This window comes from Microplitis demolitor, chromosome 2, assembly GCF_026212275.2.
Source record: "Microplitis demolitor isolate Queensland-Clemson2020A chromosome 2, iyMicDemo2.1a, whole genome shotgun sequence".
NCBI classification, from domain to species: Eukaryota; Metazoa; Arthropoda; class Insecta; order Hymenoptera; family Braconidae; genus Microplitis; species Microplitis demolitor.
Window position 1 is genome coordinate 17,214,136 of NC_068546.1, and position 17,028 is coordinate 17,231,163.

Here is a 17,028-nt window from a genome sequence, read left to right on the forward strand (position 1 = left end):
ATTGAGGTTGTTTCTATACTGTCCTCGTGTTTCACTTGTCTTGTGTCATATAAGTTGCTCTGATTGTCGCTGCTACTATTATTATTCGTACGTTCGTATATACGCTTTTTATTGCCTCTAGCTTCCATGTTGGCGTCAACTTGGTCCGATTTCCTTCAATGCTTCTGAATGCTCCCGTTGTTTTGTATAGTGTTATAGAGTCTTAAACCGTCTGCATTCAAATTTACTTGATTGATTTTTTTCGCTGTGGTGTTCTTAGCAATCGAGCTCATATTCCTTCTTTTTCCGGGGCTGGTGCTGGTGTGCTGTTGCTCTTGCTGTTGTTTCAAAAGCTCAATTGTTTCCTGAAGTTTCCTGATCTCCTGCTGTATTCAGATTTCGTTCAGTCTGTTTTCCGCTTTGATGCTTTCTAGTTCTCTTTTCAGGTCATGGCAGCACTTGCATGCGTGAATTTCATTTTTTGCAGGTGACTCTATAATTATGTCGTCTTTGTTCTCGTCATCAGAGTTTATTTGTGAGACGTCCAGTGAGTTATTAATCTCTATCGAGACATTTTTCCGGTTCTTAGGAGTGCTTGATCTACCTATTGTTGTGTTACAGAGTCCTTTTTCAGGGGAGTTTACCATTTCCTTATTAAAGTTGAGATTCGGAGTAATGTTCAGCTGGTGCAGAGAAGAACTTCTTGTTAGGATTTTATTGCTGTTGTTATTCATGTCTTGCTTTGCTACGACTTTACTAATAGGCTGAGGTTGTTCCATCGATTTCCTTTAATTTTTCTGCGTTAGTTTTTCTACCTTTTTTTTCTGCTCCGGACGGCCACTGTCAACTTCCCTGTTCGCGTCTCTCCCTCCTTGGTTTGTTGTTGTTGATGCCAGAGTGAAAGGCAGAGTCATCTGTAGGTGGGCCTCGGCATCATTTAATTCGAGTGATGGTGGTAGTGCGGAATTCTGTGTAACATCGCTTCCTGAAGCTGCCAGCCTCATTTTTTTTTTTTTTTATGTAAGTTCTAACCTGCTTTTCAGGTGACCGTCTTTTTGGCGAACTACCTGGTTACATATATTCTGAGCTGATTACTTTCTTTTACCTTCGTCGCGTAACAATTTAATATACACTCTTTATGATTTTTGGATTTTTCACTGCTAATATTTAGCGAATATTTGCTTTAAAAACACTTAGCTAAAATTCACACGTCCACACACATTCAGTGCCGAGGTGGCACCCCCTAGTTTTGTTGTATTATTATTCGTAATGTAATTTACAAAAATGTATTTAAGTTTTAAAGATAATTTCGAGTTTATTCGATTAAATAAGGGATAAATTAAATGAAAGATTGAAGGTTTACCCAAGAACTTGCTAGTTACATTGCAGCACACGATTATTTTTTTCTCAAATATACTTTGTTACATTTATTTTGTAATTTTGTTTATTACGTAGGGTAAAAGCTCCAAATATTGACCAGTTTTGAAAGAAATAACAGAAATACATTACATGTAATTTTATTATCTGAGTTAATGAGTAGATACAAGTGTTTATACTTTTTTTTTAAGTGTTAAATTTGATATCATAATACTTTTTTTTCTTTAATTATATAATAATTCGCTTAAAATTATAATAATTATTGTCACAGCCGATTGCTTTTAATATTGACCACGTGACGCTAAATATTGACCTCTTAAGCTCCAAATATTAACCAGCAGTATTATATTTGTATTAATTTTGAATTATCTTTATTTTTAATTTAAAACAATACAGTTTTTAATTACAAAAATTATAAGTTTTATAATTAAAAAAGTATCTTTACAAAGATTACAAATTAATAACTATCAGACTCAAAAATCAGTCTTTGGTAACGTTTTTTTTGGTAAAGTAATTTCTTTTGATTTTTTACTTGAATTAGATATTTTCATTTCTTTTTTATAAACTTTTTCTTCTTTTTCTTTTTGTTTTTGCCGTAGTTCTCTTTCTTTCTGCTCACGTTTTTTCAGTTTTTCTTCTTCTAGCATTTTTTTTCTTAATAAAGATTCTTCTATTTTTTTTCTCTCTCAATGCGAGTTTTTTCTTTATCAACTTTTTTGGCATTACGTTCAACTTGTCGTTGTAATTTTAGTTCTTTTTCTCTAATTTCAAGCTCCAATTTTTTTTTTTCAAGTTCTTCAAACTTATGAGACGTAATAGCGTGAATTTGATCCACCTTATTTGATTTGTTTTTGGATTCATTATCAATCTTAGGATAATGTAAATGTTTTTCCCATATTTTATTTGCATCGATTTCTAAATTTTTAGATAGATCGTTATTGTTTGTATCATATTGTGACAATGTATTAGCTGATATATTCATAATTTCAGTATTGTTATGAGATATACGATTTTTTGATTGATTGTTGCTTTCAACACTCATATCAAAATCGATGGCTAAAAGCATACTATTATTTTTATCACATAGATAATTATTATTCAAATCGTCCGATCCAGTAATTGATTCTACTAACGAGCTGCTAATATTCATATTATCTTTAGAGATGACATTATCAAATGACGAACTAGGAATCGTAGAATGCTGGTTTAATAGATCTTCTTCATCAATCACATGAAGCGAACCGTTTAAACAAAAAAATGAAATAAAAGTTATCATGCGAATTTTATAAATAAATTAATAATATTGAATTTACCGAATTGATCTTCATAATGATCTAGTAGAGATATAGTTGAGTTTTCCAACGAGTTCTCGTTTGTTGTTTCAATTATAGCTTGATCTTTTAGCAGATCTAAAACTACCAAGTCCTTGAAGTTTTTCCAAATATTATAAAGCAAGATTTCAGATAATGGATTCTTTTTAGACTCATATATGTCAATAAATTCTTCAACTAACTTCAATGGCATTTGTGCTTCAATCATCATTAACATCTTTATATTCAAATTGTCTGAAGAATTATGTTGAATACTTGATGATAATACATCACTTTCACGAGTTACTGACATTTCTCTTCTTCAATGATTTTTTAATTATTTCCGATTTTACTCCATTATCAAATGCTACTTTAAATAATGAAGCAAAATTAACTTTAGCAATTGCCGTAGTTGATCTTTGCGAATGATCTGCTACCACTTTTTTTCCATTCAGCCTTAAGGGGATAAAATATGCCAACATCACATGGCTGTAAAATATGCGTTGAGTTTGCTCACAAACAATAAAGAATAATTTACTTCTCAACGCAAAAACGATGCAAATCCATGTTGATGTGTGATTTATGCCCATCACATAATATCAATACTGGAAATTTTGTTTTTCTTTCAATAAAGCGAGGGTAAAATACATTAGCAATATATTCATAAAAATTTGCTCTATTTATCGAATAAGTATCACTCGTCCCATGGCAAATCCTTCAGGGAGAAAGGCAGCAATAGCCTGAGGCATTTTTTTATAAGCATAAATAATCATTAGATCAAATGAGTTTCCGTTTTCCGAAAAAGCACAAAGGCTATTTTCCATTCCTATGGCATTTTTATACAAATTCTTCTCTCCTTTTGGACCTAAAACTTTTACAGTCTTAGGACACAAAGACATACCAAATTCATCTAAATTAATTATGCGCTCCGGTTAATCAAAAACTTCTTTCACTCCAAGATCAATTACAACGGGATTTTTTAAACCAGCAAACAATACCCGAACTACTTCTTCTGCCACACCAGCCCTAGCTTTTGATAATACTTCACTGTTTTTTAAGCTTATCTTTGGATGTCTATTTAAAAATAGTTCCATCCATTTACGTCCAGGACGATCATTGGAAAAAAGATTCGTGCGTTCAGTTTCTTTTAAAACTTTTTGCACAGCATCTTTAACATCATCACGACGCATAGGAAAACCCAATTTAGCTTTATTTAGAATCCAATTTTTGATGTTGGTTTCTTCTTCAGTTGTGAGAATCGTTGAGCGACCTAGTTTACATTAAACTGTTTGATTTTGGTTAAGTTTAGTAATTAACGTGCTTTTTGGTATATTATGCTGCTGACTAGCTTTATTAATACTCAACTCTGAATTTCTAACACTATTAAAAGCATTTCCTAAATCTTCTGGTGAGTATTGACATTTGTAATACTTAGCAACTGATTTCTTTTTTTTAACTGCTGGTTTTGGTGTCATTTTAAAACTGAGTAAATTCAATTATCTGCAACAAAAATTTGAAAAAAAACTTGCTTCAGCTGAAAAGAATAAAGTCCTATATTATTTAAATGAATCACAAAAATTATTTCACTAGTTGTTTAAAACTCAAAATATTAATTCTATTTTACTATAAGCTATAAGGTTAACTTTTCATTGCGTATAAAATAATACCCTAGTCAATCAATGGTGCTTTGAATTGAATAGATGTTCTAAATATTGACCAATTGACATTTTAGTGCGGTACACTCGATAATTTACGACACCTATTGTTGACCAGAGTAATATTTAAATTATTATCATGATATTAGTACAAAAAAGTATTCATAAATGATCTTTAGTATTTCAGTTTTATTACTAATACTTACTTATTTATTATAAAGTAATTAAACTTACATGAATTAACTATAGAAGTACTTACCAAACACAGCGAGATTAAGTTATAATGACCAGTTTTCATGGTTTTCAGACATTTGTACCCATACTTTTTTTTTTTAATTCTATTACTGCGCATATGTTTCCACATACAGACTTTTCTATTCAAGACATAACTATAAATTAATGATAATATACTTAATAGATAATGAAACCACGAATTATTTTAAAAATTAAGTTTTTATGCTGACTGGTCAATAAATGGAGCTTAGTCAATATTTGGAGCCTTTACCTTAAGTAAAAAACTCAAAAAATAATTGATCAATACTTTTTCAGTACCGGATACAAAAAAAATTTTCATTATTCATGTCATTCAAGTGAAAAGATTAACTTTTTGGTGCATGTGTTACGTCCTGGTTGATGTTTTGGTGCTGGCGTAGCTGAGCGGTCGATTTGAATTGAACGTAATTAGAACTTACATATAATTATAAATAATTATTAAGTATGGGTTGAACAGCCACCATTCGGTGGTTATAAAAAACTGGTTGTTTGATTATATATTATTTTATATCTCAATCCGATTTATTCAATTGTAAAAGAATTATTTGAATAATGTGAAAATATACAATTGAATCAATTTTTGAGTTTGTTAAAGTTCTCCTAACAATAACTTCAATAGTGTGAGAAAGAAGTTAAGTATTTAATATTGAGCCTGACTGCTCTCGATGATTCTATATTTCAGACTTATTTCTCTTGATCGAGAAAAACCAGAGAGTCTCTTATCAATACGAGGCGCTTGGGCATCAGGCCCGCGCATCGTTCGATATAGAGGGGTGGATCGAGATAAGTAATATTCTCGAATGATCCATTCTCCGTTCTCACGCTTTCTCCGTTTTCGTTATTAACAAATGAGTCACTTATCTATGAACAAAAGTTATTTTAGAACAAAGTAGATGTTTGTGCAGCTGCACGTCTCGAGGATTTACTCAAGGCGTCAGCGTTTATTTGTACATAACAAATATTAAGAGGAAAATAACTTCACCAATATGTTTTAAATATTCTAAATAATATTATACTATTTTATATTCAATAATTTTATATTATTATATTATGTTATATTATTATATTCAATTATATTATTATATTATATCATATTATTATATTAAATTATTTTATTACATTATATTATTATATTAGATCATGTTCTATAATATATGGTGGCTTATTAATTATGTCACTTGTTAAATTATCAATATGCATTTTAATTAATTAGTTAGGACTCAGATCGGTCTCTCAATAATTAAAGTTTAAAAATAGTCAGAGAAATCTGAGGAGCAGGCCGGGACGTAACACATGAATAGTTTAATATTAATAAATTATGAATTTTTATTGATGTAATTCATTGTTATGTTGACCACTGTAATTTAAATTAATTATCCGGGATTTCTCCCTTTGGTAGCGATAGTAAAATTTAACGAGTGATTTGGGGGATGCGGACAACTATAAAGAATATGAGGAAGATTCTCGTTTTCTATATTTATTATTTATTGTGGGTTTTTCGGAGAGTGTACGAACCCAAACGCCTTCAAGCTTGATCAACGTTGCATTTGTAAATCAATCAACGTAGAGAAAAGAAAATTCGGAAAATTCAAAAGTACACGACTCATGATGCTCATTTATTATAAAAAAAATAAAATAATGATAAAAAAATGGAGGGAAACACAAATTTGAAATATAAACAATTTTCAGTTATTAAAAGTTGTAATGTTTTTCTTTTTTTTTTTTTAATAATATCAGTATTTTTTTATAATTACGGAAGAACCTACTCAAAATATCTCGATTAATAACAAAAAAAAAAATATATGTGAATTAAAAAAAAAATTTTTGAAATCGAATTGAAAAAATTGAAGGTTACCAATTAGAAAAAAAAACAGCTGTACTGTTCGGTACGTTCATAACATAAAATAAAGTAAAATAATAATAATTATAAATTATCATAATAGTAAATTATTATTATTATTATTATTATTATTATTATTATTATTATTATTATTATTATTATTATTATTATTATTATTATTATTATTGTTATTATTATTTTTATTATTATTATTGTTATTATTATTATTATTATTATTACTATTATTATTATTATTATTATTATTATTATTATTATTTTAAATTTAATTATTACTAATTTTACTGATATTATTTTTATCAGGATTACTTATTAACTCCAAAATTTTAAATTAACCGTACTGTAGGTCACGTGGTCTCGCGAGGGCCAATCACGTCGTAGTGGTCTTGAGCGAGAGGTGCAGCCGATATACGCTCTCTCTCGCACCTTCAGCGACACATAGTGCTGTCCACACGCAATTACGCGATACTTTTACGACGATCTAGCAGATGAAAGTTCCATCAAAATGATCTGTTTTTTTTTGGGATTATTTATCTTTAATTATCTATATTACTCTCCCAAAATTACAGAGTGCCTCAAGAACATTTTTTAAATTTGATTTTCATACCACTTTTCACTAGTTTAGCTCACATTAAGTGCCGACTAATTAATCTGGCTTTCTCACATATTTATTCCTTACATATCTAAATTAAATATATATAAAAATCAAAGTGCCTCAAAAACATTTTTTGAATAAGGAAATTCCCTTTTTTCAAAAATTTAGGGGTGGCTGGAGGGCCGCTACCCTCCAGCCAGACCTCAACCATCTTTTTTAGGGGTCTTTCAGGGGCACTCACAAAATTTTGCTAAGTGCCTTAAGAACTTAGCCAAAAATGTTTACTAGCTCTCCTACTATAATTACGTCAATTCCTGAAAAAAAAATCGGTCTGTCGGTTGACCCTGCGGGCCAGCCCCAAAACTTCCCGCTGTTTTCGACCTCAAACAGCTCGAAAACATTAGTGTAGATATATTTTCGAGCTCTTCGAGCTCGAAAATGCTATCACATGCAATTGTTTTTTTATGATCTTTTCAAGCTCTAACAAGTTACCTGTTATGCTGAAGTTTGAAAATTTAAGAATCGAAAATCATCAATGAAGCGGTTTTTAAAATTTAGTTCCTGATTTTATTCAGTAAAATAAGTGTATTGAGGAAGAAATCAATGTCGGGGATCAAAATCAAGATTTAAATAAATTTTGACTCATGTAAGAAACAATAAAATATGAAATATCCGATAAAAATATTAAAAACTACGTTTTATCGATTTTTTTGTTGATAATATGATTTAAACTAAAAACCAAGTTCGATGACATTATATGATCGAAAGAAACCATAAAAAAGATGAGTTGGTATGATATCAGGCACATTTTAGTACGTTATATTCTGATTTATCCGGAAAAAATAACATAAAATGTTATTTTTTTAACTTTTCAACGCCGATATCTTTTGAACTAATCAATCGATTTTAATAGTTGACGTGGCAATCGGCGAGTTTTATTGAATTCTAGAGCTGATTAAAATTTGAAATCGATCGCGTCAGTCGTTTCGAAAATATTTAGAAAAAACCGTTTTTCACCATTTCTTTCTCCCGCGACAACTCTCGAACGAATTATCCGATTTTGATGTTTGAAGTGGCAATCGACGCATTTTATTGAGTACTAGAGCTGATTAGATTTTGAAGTCGATCGTATAAGTCGTTTTTGAGAAATCAATAAAAAACTAAAAAAAATTTTTTTTTTTTTTCGTAATTCGCAAATATTTTCGAGTCTATTCGATCAAATAATCTGAAATTTTCAAGAAAGTTGATAGCCAACAAGCTCTTTCGATTGCCACCTCAACCATCCAAATCGATTCATTAGTTCAAAAGTTACAAAGAGTTTACATACACACACACACACACACACACACACACACACACACACACAGACACACACACACACACACACACACACACACACACACACACACACACACACACACACACACACACACACACACATACACACACTCGGACATCATTCTGAAAATAGTCAGAATAGCTTCCTAGGACCTCAAAACGTCGACATCTGATGAAAACTCGATTTTCGAAAACAATAACTTCCCGAAATTTTTGAAAATCGTCGATTTTCTTAGCGGGAAGTTAAAAAAAAATTTATACGCCCATCTGGGATCTGTAACGTGATATGTTATATAACTCGTTATAATGAAATTATCAGTTTCTCCAAAATTATATAAAATTCCATAAAATCTTATAAAATTATATCAAATTTCTTGTGAAAGTTTAAAACTCCATATCTCAATAAATATACTATTTATTCATTCGCGATCACGTACGTGGCTCGGCGCAGTGAATAGCAGCAAAGGCTTCAAATCGAAAGGACGTAGGTTGCAGTAGGTTCAAGGCCAGCAGTCGCCAGGATTTTTTCGTCAATAAAAAATATAATTAGTCTGTCTAAGTAGTTCCTTTATCCATTAAATCAATGTGTAAGATCTAATTGCATTTTTTTTCGTGATCTAATATTTTCCGCAAATCAATGGTGACTGTAAACTTTTATGAAATTTTGTAAAATTTTATAAATTTTGATAGAATTTTATCAGGCCATTTTCAGCATAATATTTGATAAAATTGTATAAAATTTCATGAAAAAATTTTTTCCCGGGAGAATACCTGCTAGAGTGATAAAAGCCATAAAACGTTCAATAATAATGTATCGTTCAAAATTACATAAATTGATTTTTATTCTTTCGAATATTTATTTATTAAAACTTATAAGGACCTGATATTTCTGAATAATGTTTATCATTCTTTTAATCCTATATCAATAAAATATCATCTGTATTCTAATGAAGATTTTAATCGTCTAGGATTTGTTTCACTCTCAATCTACAACCTGATAATTGTAACGAAGGAGTCATATCTCTTCGAACAGCTGGAGACATCAGTTTATCACGTGATCGAAGACAAAAGATGACATCCGCAACAATGAGGGGTTTAATTGTACCACAAGGTCATAATAATCCTTTAACTATAATTCCTTTGACACACTCCAGAGGATCTTGTGGAAGTGGTGACTACGCAAGCAGTGATATTCAAGTATTAATTTTTCTTTAATAATTAATTACTATTGACTGTCATCAATTGAAACAGATTAGACAAGTGTATATTGTAATTTCATAAAATCTATATGTTATAGACGTTCATATAGATGATGCATCGATCTCTATGATTCTAATTAACTATTATTATCATTATTATATCAATGTGCTTTCTTTTTACAAACTTGTCAGTGTTTTACAAAGTTTTCCTTTAAATATATTCCTAGCTCATTTGTATCATTAAACTCCCTAACTCTTTCTCCTTTTTAACTTGTACCACTGTGACCCGACATGTGCCTACTGCACCACATTGGTACAGGATGTCCTACACTTTACCCTGCGGTGGGAGTGCAGTAGCGTGGGAAACCCACAGAAAAAAATAAGATAAAAATATCTTATTGAGTACACTAGGTGGTGCCTTCAAAATCTTGAGAGCTACTTGAAAGCTTCTTCAAGATATTGAATCCAACATCCGTATCGTAAATAGAAAATCTGGAATTAATTAAGACCTCATATTGCAATCTGGGTAGACCCTTTGTCGACGACATGGACGCTTATTTTAAAAATATAAAGGGCATGTCACGCTAAATCAAGATTGCCAGAATATCTTTGCTTCTCGAATTTTTATAAAATGTGTTTGTTTTATAGTACTGGTCAAGATTAGCTAGCTGGATTTTTTTAATTTGTTTTTTAATTAACTGCTCAAACGATGTCAATTTTCAAAAGTAACGATATTGTTTTATCGAATGCCTATAACTGTGCAAACGATAAAAAAAAATTAGCCGTTTTTTATTTCTTTAATTTTCTTATTCAAACATACTTTCATTCAACAAGATTGAAAAAATGTTTGGATCAATGTCACTATGAGTTCTTAGAGATTTAAGAGTAAATCGTCTTTTTTTAATATGTATGTACTTTTACAAGCCTTGTCGGATGACGGGCAAACCATGGAATCTATTTTGGCTTAAAAAACATGAAAAATTAAATTTAGTACGTCCTGACAAACCCCCACAAGAGTCGATTTATTGAAAAAAATTTAGGCTATCAATTTTTCCGTATCGTAGGTAATATTTACTTCAAATTTTAAATCTGCAGGCCTTTTTTCTTTAAAACGTCAATTATTACATTTTTCTCGCCTTAAATGAACTTCCATCAGAGTCAATAGTCTAGAAAAAATTGACACAAGCAATTTTATTGTATCATAAAAAAAATATTCATTTCAATATTTGAGTCTATAAAATTATTAATTTCTTAGCGGAAGTTAAAAATGTGGAATTTTATATTTATACCCTTAGTAACGAGAACAAACCCGATAAATGCAATCACTTTCTCTTTAAAAAAAAAAAAACGAACAAGAAGTCACCGTAGTAAGCATTGGATCACTTACATACATGATTTCCACGATGATTGTTTTTCATAATATTCAAAAATAAAACTTGAAAATGTAGTGATAAAAATATTTCTATAGATTTAAATTAAATAGAACTTGTTGAAATCTTATAAAAATTTGACTTTCAGTCAGAAGCAAGTGATTCACTGGAGAGTAATAGCATGCAGATTGGAATAGCAGGGCATGCAAAGAACTTACGTTATGACGTACAGAGAAAAATTGCAAAACTGAAGCAGGATCACCCTTCATCGGAAGCATTTCCATGTAGTACAAGTAGTATAGAAAGTCTCCCTAGTGGAAGTGGGTCCAGTATGCAAGCGTTAATACGGGCTGATAGTGACCATAGTTCTGTATCATGTGACGACCATGATGCAGTAAGCCCAACGTCGATTGGACCAATACTTTGTCGAGCACGTGCAATTGTGGATTATACACCAAGCCCTTATGACAAAGATGCTTTGAAATTTAAGGTAGCCCTTCTTTTGAAAATTATTCTAAATTGAATCATTTGGTTTTGAAAAGGAAATTAATTAACAATAATTTTATCTGCAGAAAGGTGATGTAATTGATGTCATCCAGATGAATACAAGTGGCCAGTGGAAAGGAATTACGCACAATCGAATTGGGTTTTTTAAATTCATAAATGTAGAAATATTAAATGAACGAGTATCGCGTTTTAATGGCGATACTGAAAAAGCAAGAACGAGTCGAAGACCTCGACATAAGCCGAGGTCAGTTCAAGAGCTTCTGCAACGAATGAATCTTCAGGTGAGTACTAAGAACCAAAGCAATATGTTTATATTATAACAATTATAACAGGGCTATGCTGCTACTCTGGTCGTCCTTAAATTACCTTTTAAGGGCGCCACTGGAAGGATTAAACGGTCTTCCAGAACCGGTTCTTAATGCTCAGGGTCGGTGTAAAAGTTAATTGTAAGAGTAGGAAAAGGAAGGATAATTTTATAAATAACTTAGATTTAATTATTACAATAGTATTTCCTTTTATTTAATTCACAACCTTTCAATTAAAACCTTATAATTTTATAACTTTTGACCTTATAACTTTAGACCTTATAACTTATACCTTATAACTATTAAACCTTTAGACCTTAAACCTTTAGACCTTATAACCTTTGACCATTTACCTTATAACAATAGACCTAATAAAATCCTACCAATTACCTTTGGCGACTTAATTTACTTAATCTACATAGCCACTACCTTGGCATCACACTCTCACACACTCGGTTAAAGCATTGCCAACTACCTTTGGACTTATGATTAAAATCGGTTACCTCCCGAATTAATTATTAACTAATTTACACATTTTAAAACTTATTTCCTACACTCATACTGCACTCGAGTCCCCTGGACTTTTCTTCACACACACTCAATTAAAAATGGCTCTTCCCGCCACGCACTTAATAAATTAATTAATTAATTTTTTGAGAAGAATTATGATTATTAATTAATTAATTTTGAATTGACTCCTTTCCAATAACTAACATTATTTCTTCAATATAATACTGACCCAATTCCACGAGAATTAATATTTTGAGTTTTAGTTAATACAATTTCATCTCCGTTTTCGTTACTCGACTCTCAACTTTCCCGACTTTTGCTTATAGATTTTTTCTTTATGCCGAGTACGATTTTTTTTTTTTATAATTTTATTAACTAATTTTATTTATTATTAATTTACTTTGATTATTAATTCGGTCCGATTACTTATTTTAATTAATATTTAAGTTGGTCAATTTAATTATTTTAATTAATGATTTAATTGGTAACAACGCGGACTAACTATGGAAAATTCTGGCTCATCGGCCTAGAAATTTCTACGACGCATATAACTCCGGCGACGGCCTGGAATTTCAAGACAACGCCCTGGACCCGGCAATTGGGCCTGCACCCGGTTAGACAACCGTTTGTCTTAATCTTTATTAGTACATTAATTTTTTACGACTAATTAATTAAATATGGGCCTAGACGCGGATACCTCGACGAACGACTAAGTATTTGTGAATTAAATTAATATTTTGGCTTCGGCCTAAAATAATTAATTTAATTAATACCTGATTATTTTCTGATGCGGTTCTCTTTATTTCACCGTCTCTCTGGCTGCCGTCTTATTCGTCTCGTCCTCCGGTTGTCTCTCGTCTTATTTTCCTTTTATTCTCGCCTCACTTTTATTTTAATTGGTGTTGGCTCCTTCACCTGCTTTTCCAAATAATTAATACGGTGATATAAAAGGTACCGGCTAACGGCCTGGTATCAATAATAGTAAATATAATTATCGCTTGGTTCCACAAAAGAATCCAAGTCTAAAATTGATTAATTACCTGAATGGTGAAAAGCGTCTTAGTGTTGCGGCGTCTGGTCCGGTTCTCCGCCTGGGTTGTCTCTTCACTTATAATTGTACACCCACTCGACCGAATTCGGCAACTTCCGGAAACTTAGCTACCCCTACTTATCACTAAGTGGGACTGACAGACAAGCCCCTACGATTTCCGCGCGGGACGATAGTCGCACTCTACCCCGGATAACCCTGGGGCAGTAATAGATTATATCGACCGCGCACATGATAGAAAATCACGGTAATTGAGCGCGGAAAATTCAAAGTTCCCTGTTACACTCCCCCATGCCAGACTGTCGCCTGGTCGGAAATTGTAGGTTCTCGTCGTCCAAGGATGTTGGGGGTAGACTTGGTCTCTTAAAAATTCCAATAATTATGAAAGTAAAAACTTTATTTATAAGAACAGTTATTCTAATTTTTCATCGTCTGAACGTGGCTCTAACTCTAACACCTCATCACGATCATCGAAAATGGGTACTCCCTCATCGCATCCTGAATCGGCTGATAGGTATCCCAATCCGTACTGAATCCGATCTGGGTTGTCCGGCTCGACCCAGTCCATGTGAACCATATGTGGTCCATTCTTACTCTTCTTCTTCTTTTTCGTCTTTTTCTTCTTTTTCATTGGGTTTTCAGGTGCACGAGCCTCGGACCCTCCGGCCTGGGCAACGAGTTCGGGAGGAACTCGCTGTCCGGCTATTTCTTCAGCTACTGCTGAGCTTGGTGATATAATGGGCAAGGCGCGAGCTTCTTCTTGCCACGGGATGGCGTCTGTCCGAGTTGAAGGGCCTGGAACGGGATTAATCTCCGCACCGGCTGATGGGCCTGGAACGGGATCAATCTCCATACCGGCTGATTCCTTAGGTTGCAACGACTCTCCGGTTGGACCCGGTGGTAGGGAAGCACTTGGAGTAACTTCCTCGGCCCTTGGTGTTGTCGAAACCGGTAGAGTGGAAGTAAGGGCACAGTTGTGGAGCCCTACTCCTGTCTTAGACCTAGATCCAATGTGGTATGCCAACTTCTTCACTTTTTCCACAATTATTTCCTCTGCTGGTTTGGCCAATATCGCGGCGAGCTTAGCCTCCCGCAGCTCCTGACGTCGTGCATTTTTCTTGCGTCTTATTGCTGCCTTCGCATCGCGATTGACCGACGATGGAGTATTGGTCAACCCTTGGGGCCGCTCCCGCGAGCCTGTCACACTCACTGCTGCCGATGTTGATGGTTTCGCAGCATCCCGGTGAGCAAATGTAGCTGTTTGCTCTGTGGACGTTATAGTCTCCGCCACGGCTGTCTTGGCTTGACCGCCTCCTGGCGAGTTAGGCTAATATTACTCATGCGGTTCATAGTGTCGGAAATCATTGCTGGGCCTACCCGAGGTTGAGCTGGGCGGCTGGACGTGGTCCCCTGGTCTTCGGGCACCATTGGGCCTAGTCGCTGTAAAGCCGACTGGCGTATTGGCACTTGTAAGTCACTCTCGGACCCCGCCAATGGGCCTGGATGGTTTATTACCAACCGGCGATGGAGATGCCTTCCTGGCGGTCCATATGGTCTGACATTCCGATGGTATCTCCTGCGGGTCGCCTCCGTATACCCGCGGACTCCGTCCCTGGAGCGTCTTCTGCTCCGGTCCATCTGATATAAAATAGGATTAGTCGTATGGTCAAGGAGATCGTTATTATTAAGTTATTATTTAGTCTTATTAGCAATACGCGTGCTACGGCGCGGTAATTTTAAATCCGGTGTATAATGAGTACCGAGCGATTTACCCGCGTCATTACTAAGTTCTACTACTAGCGGACTAATGATTTTCGTAACGGTAGCTGGACCTAAGTATTTCATACCGAGACCTGCGCTATACTTTTGACTTTTATTGCTAAGCTTTCTATTCGGGTAGAAGACCCTATCACCTAGTTTGACTTCTGGTATTTTAGATTCTGGACTCTGATAAGTAGCTTGACGTTCTTGTTCGGCTCGCATGATGCTTTCGATTTTATGCCGAAGTTCATCTAGTCGCTGAACTCTCTGCTTCCACTCCTCGTTATCCGGAATAAAATCTCCCATTTCCATCTCAGTTAACTTGTCAGACAGTCTAGGCTCTTGGCCGTGTACTAAGAAATATGGAGATAATTTCAACGACGTATGATATGAGCTATTATAAGCCAGTTGTATTTCCCCTAGATGGTCATCCCATCTGGTCTGGTCTTTATTAATGTAAGATCGAATCATCGGTTTTATCGTACGATTAATCCGTTCCACAGGATTTGCTTGAGGATGAGCGACTGCCAATGGTGTAAATTTCACGCCGACTGATTTTAAATAATCCTGTACGGTCTCGTTTACAAATTCCCTGCCATTATCAGTCACCAAAAACAGCGGGTAAGATCGTAAGGAAAATGTGCGTTTAAATGCCTCCAAAACAGCTACACCAGTGTGACGACGTAAAGGATAAAGCTCGATAAACCTAGTATATAAGTTTTGAATAACTAGTATGTACTGGTGTCCTTTACGTGATCGAGTGAACGGTCCAGTTACGTCAACAGCGACGATTGCCCAAGCTCTTATGGGTTGTCGAGTTTGCATTGGAGCTTTTGATGATGACTGTTTATATTTTGCTTGCTTACAAACTTCACAAGCCTCTACGTAACTGTCCACATCCTGGTACATACCAGGCCAGTAGTATTGGACCTTAATGCGCTCATACATCTTGTCTCGCCCTAGATGCGCAGCATCTGGGTCTTCGTGATGTTTCTTAAGGACTTCTCGTATCTCCGGATCTTCAAAACCACTTTCCAAGCATTATCGTCTCCAACAATAGATCTTAATGGATCTGGACGATGATATTCAAGTCGATCTTCAACGATACGCCAATCCGGGAATCTCCCTGGATTGCGACGTACGTTATTAAATTTAACTGCATACCAATTTGATACTTGCAAGTGTAGACAGTGGTTAGATTCAAGCTGACCTTTGATGTCTAACCAATCTTCTGGAGTGTTCTCTTCATATATACGTGACAATGCATCAGGACCTTCATTTGCAGTGCCTCGCCGATGTTCGATAGTTATCTGGTGTGAAAGCAGCTCCATAGCCCAACGAGCTAACCTGCCGTTCGGGTCTCGTAGTGAATGTAACCATTTTAATGCTGCATGATCGGTGACGACGGTAAATGGAGTACCTTCCAGATAACAGCGTAATTTTCGTACTGCCCAGACGACTGCCAGACACTCCTTCTCGGTGGTGGTGTATCGAGTCTCAGCACACTTAAGCTGACGACTTAAGCAAATAATTAAATATTCCTTATGTGTCTCAAGATCACGTTGTACCAGGAATGCTCCCAGGCCTGTATCACACGCATCGGTGTAAAGATAATACGGCAGTCCAACTTTAGGTACAGACAATGGCTGAGCATCAATTAATGCACGTTTTAATTTATGGAACGATTCTTCTTCCTCGGATCCCCACTTCCACTCGGTGGTTACACCAGTTAATTTATTTAACGGTCCTTGAGCTTTGGCTACGTTTTGTAGATGTCTGTGATACCAATTCACGAGTCCCAGAAAACTTCGTAGCTGTTTCCTATTAGTTGGTCTAGGATAGTTGACAATCGGAGCAATTTTATCTGGATCTGTATATAGTCCATCTTTGTTGACTAAAAATCCCAAGAACTTCACTTCTGGACGACAGAATTTACATTTTTC

General features: G+C 34.3%; 1 protein-coding gene across 3 annotated transcripts in view; it reads left to right on the top strand.

Annotated features, from left to right (window-relative positions):
- The window catches only part of LOC103576410 (uncharacterized), a 313,115-nt gene that overhangs the window by 271,836 nt on the left and 24,251 nt on the right, over window positions 1-17,028 (top strand). For all 3 annotated transcript variants that reach the window (XM_014442664.2, XM_053742847.1, XM_053742846.1), the window contains 3 exons: window positions 9,354-9,582; window positions 11,103-11,444; window positions 11,527-11,742. In XM_014442664.2, coding sequence (XP_014298150.1) covers window positions 9,354-9,582; window positions 11,103-11,444; window positions 11,527-11,742 — 787 coding nt within the window. The remainder of the gene's footprint in view (window positions 1-9,353; window positions 9,583-11,102; window positions 11,445-11,526; window positions 11,743-17,028) is intronic.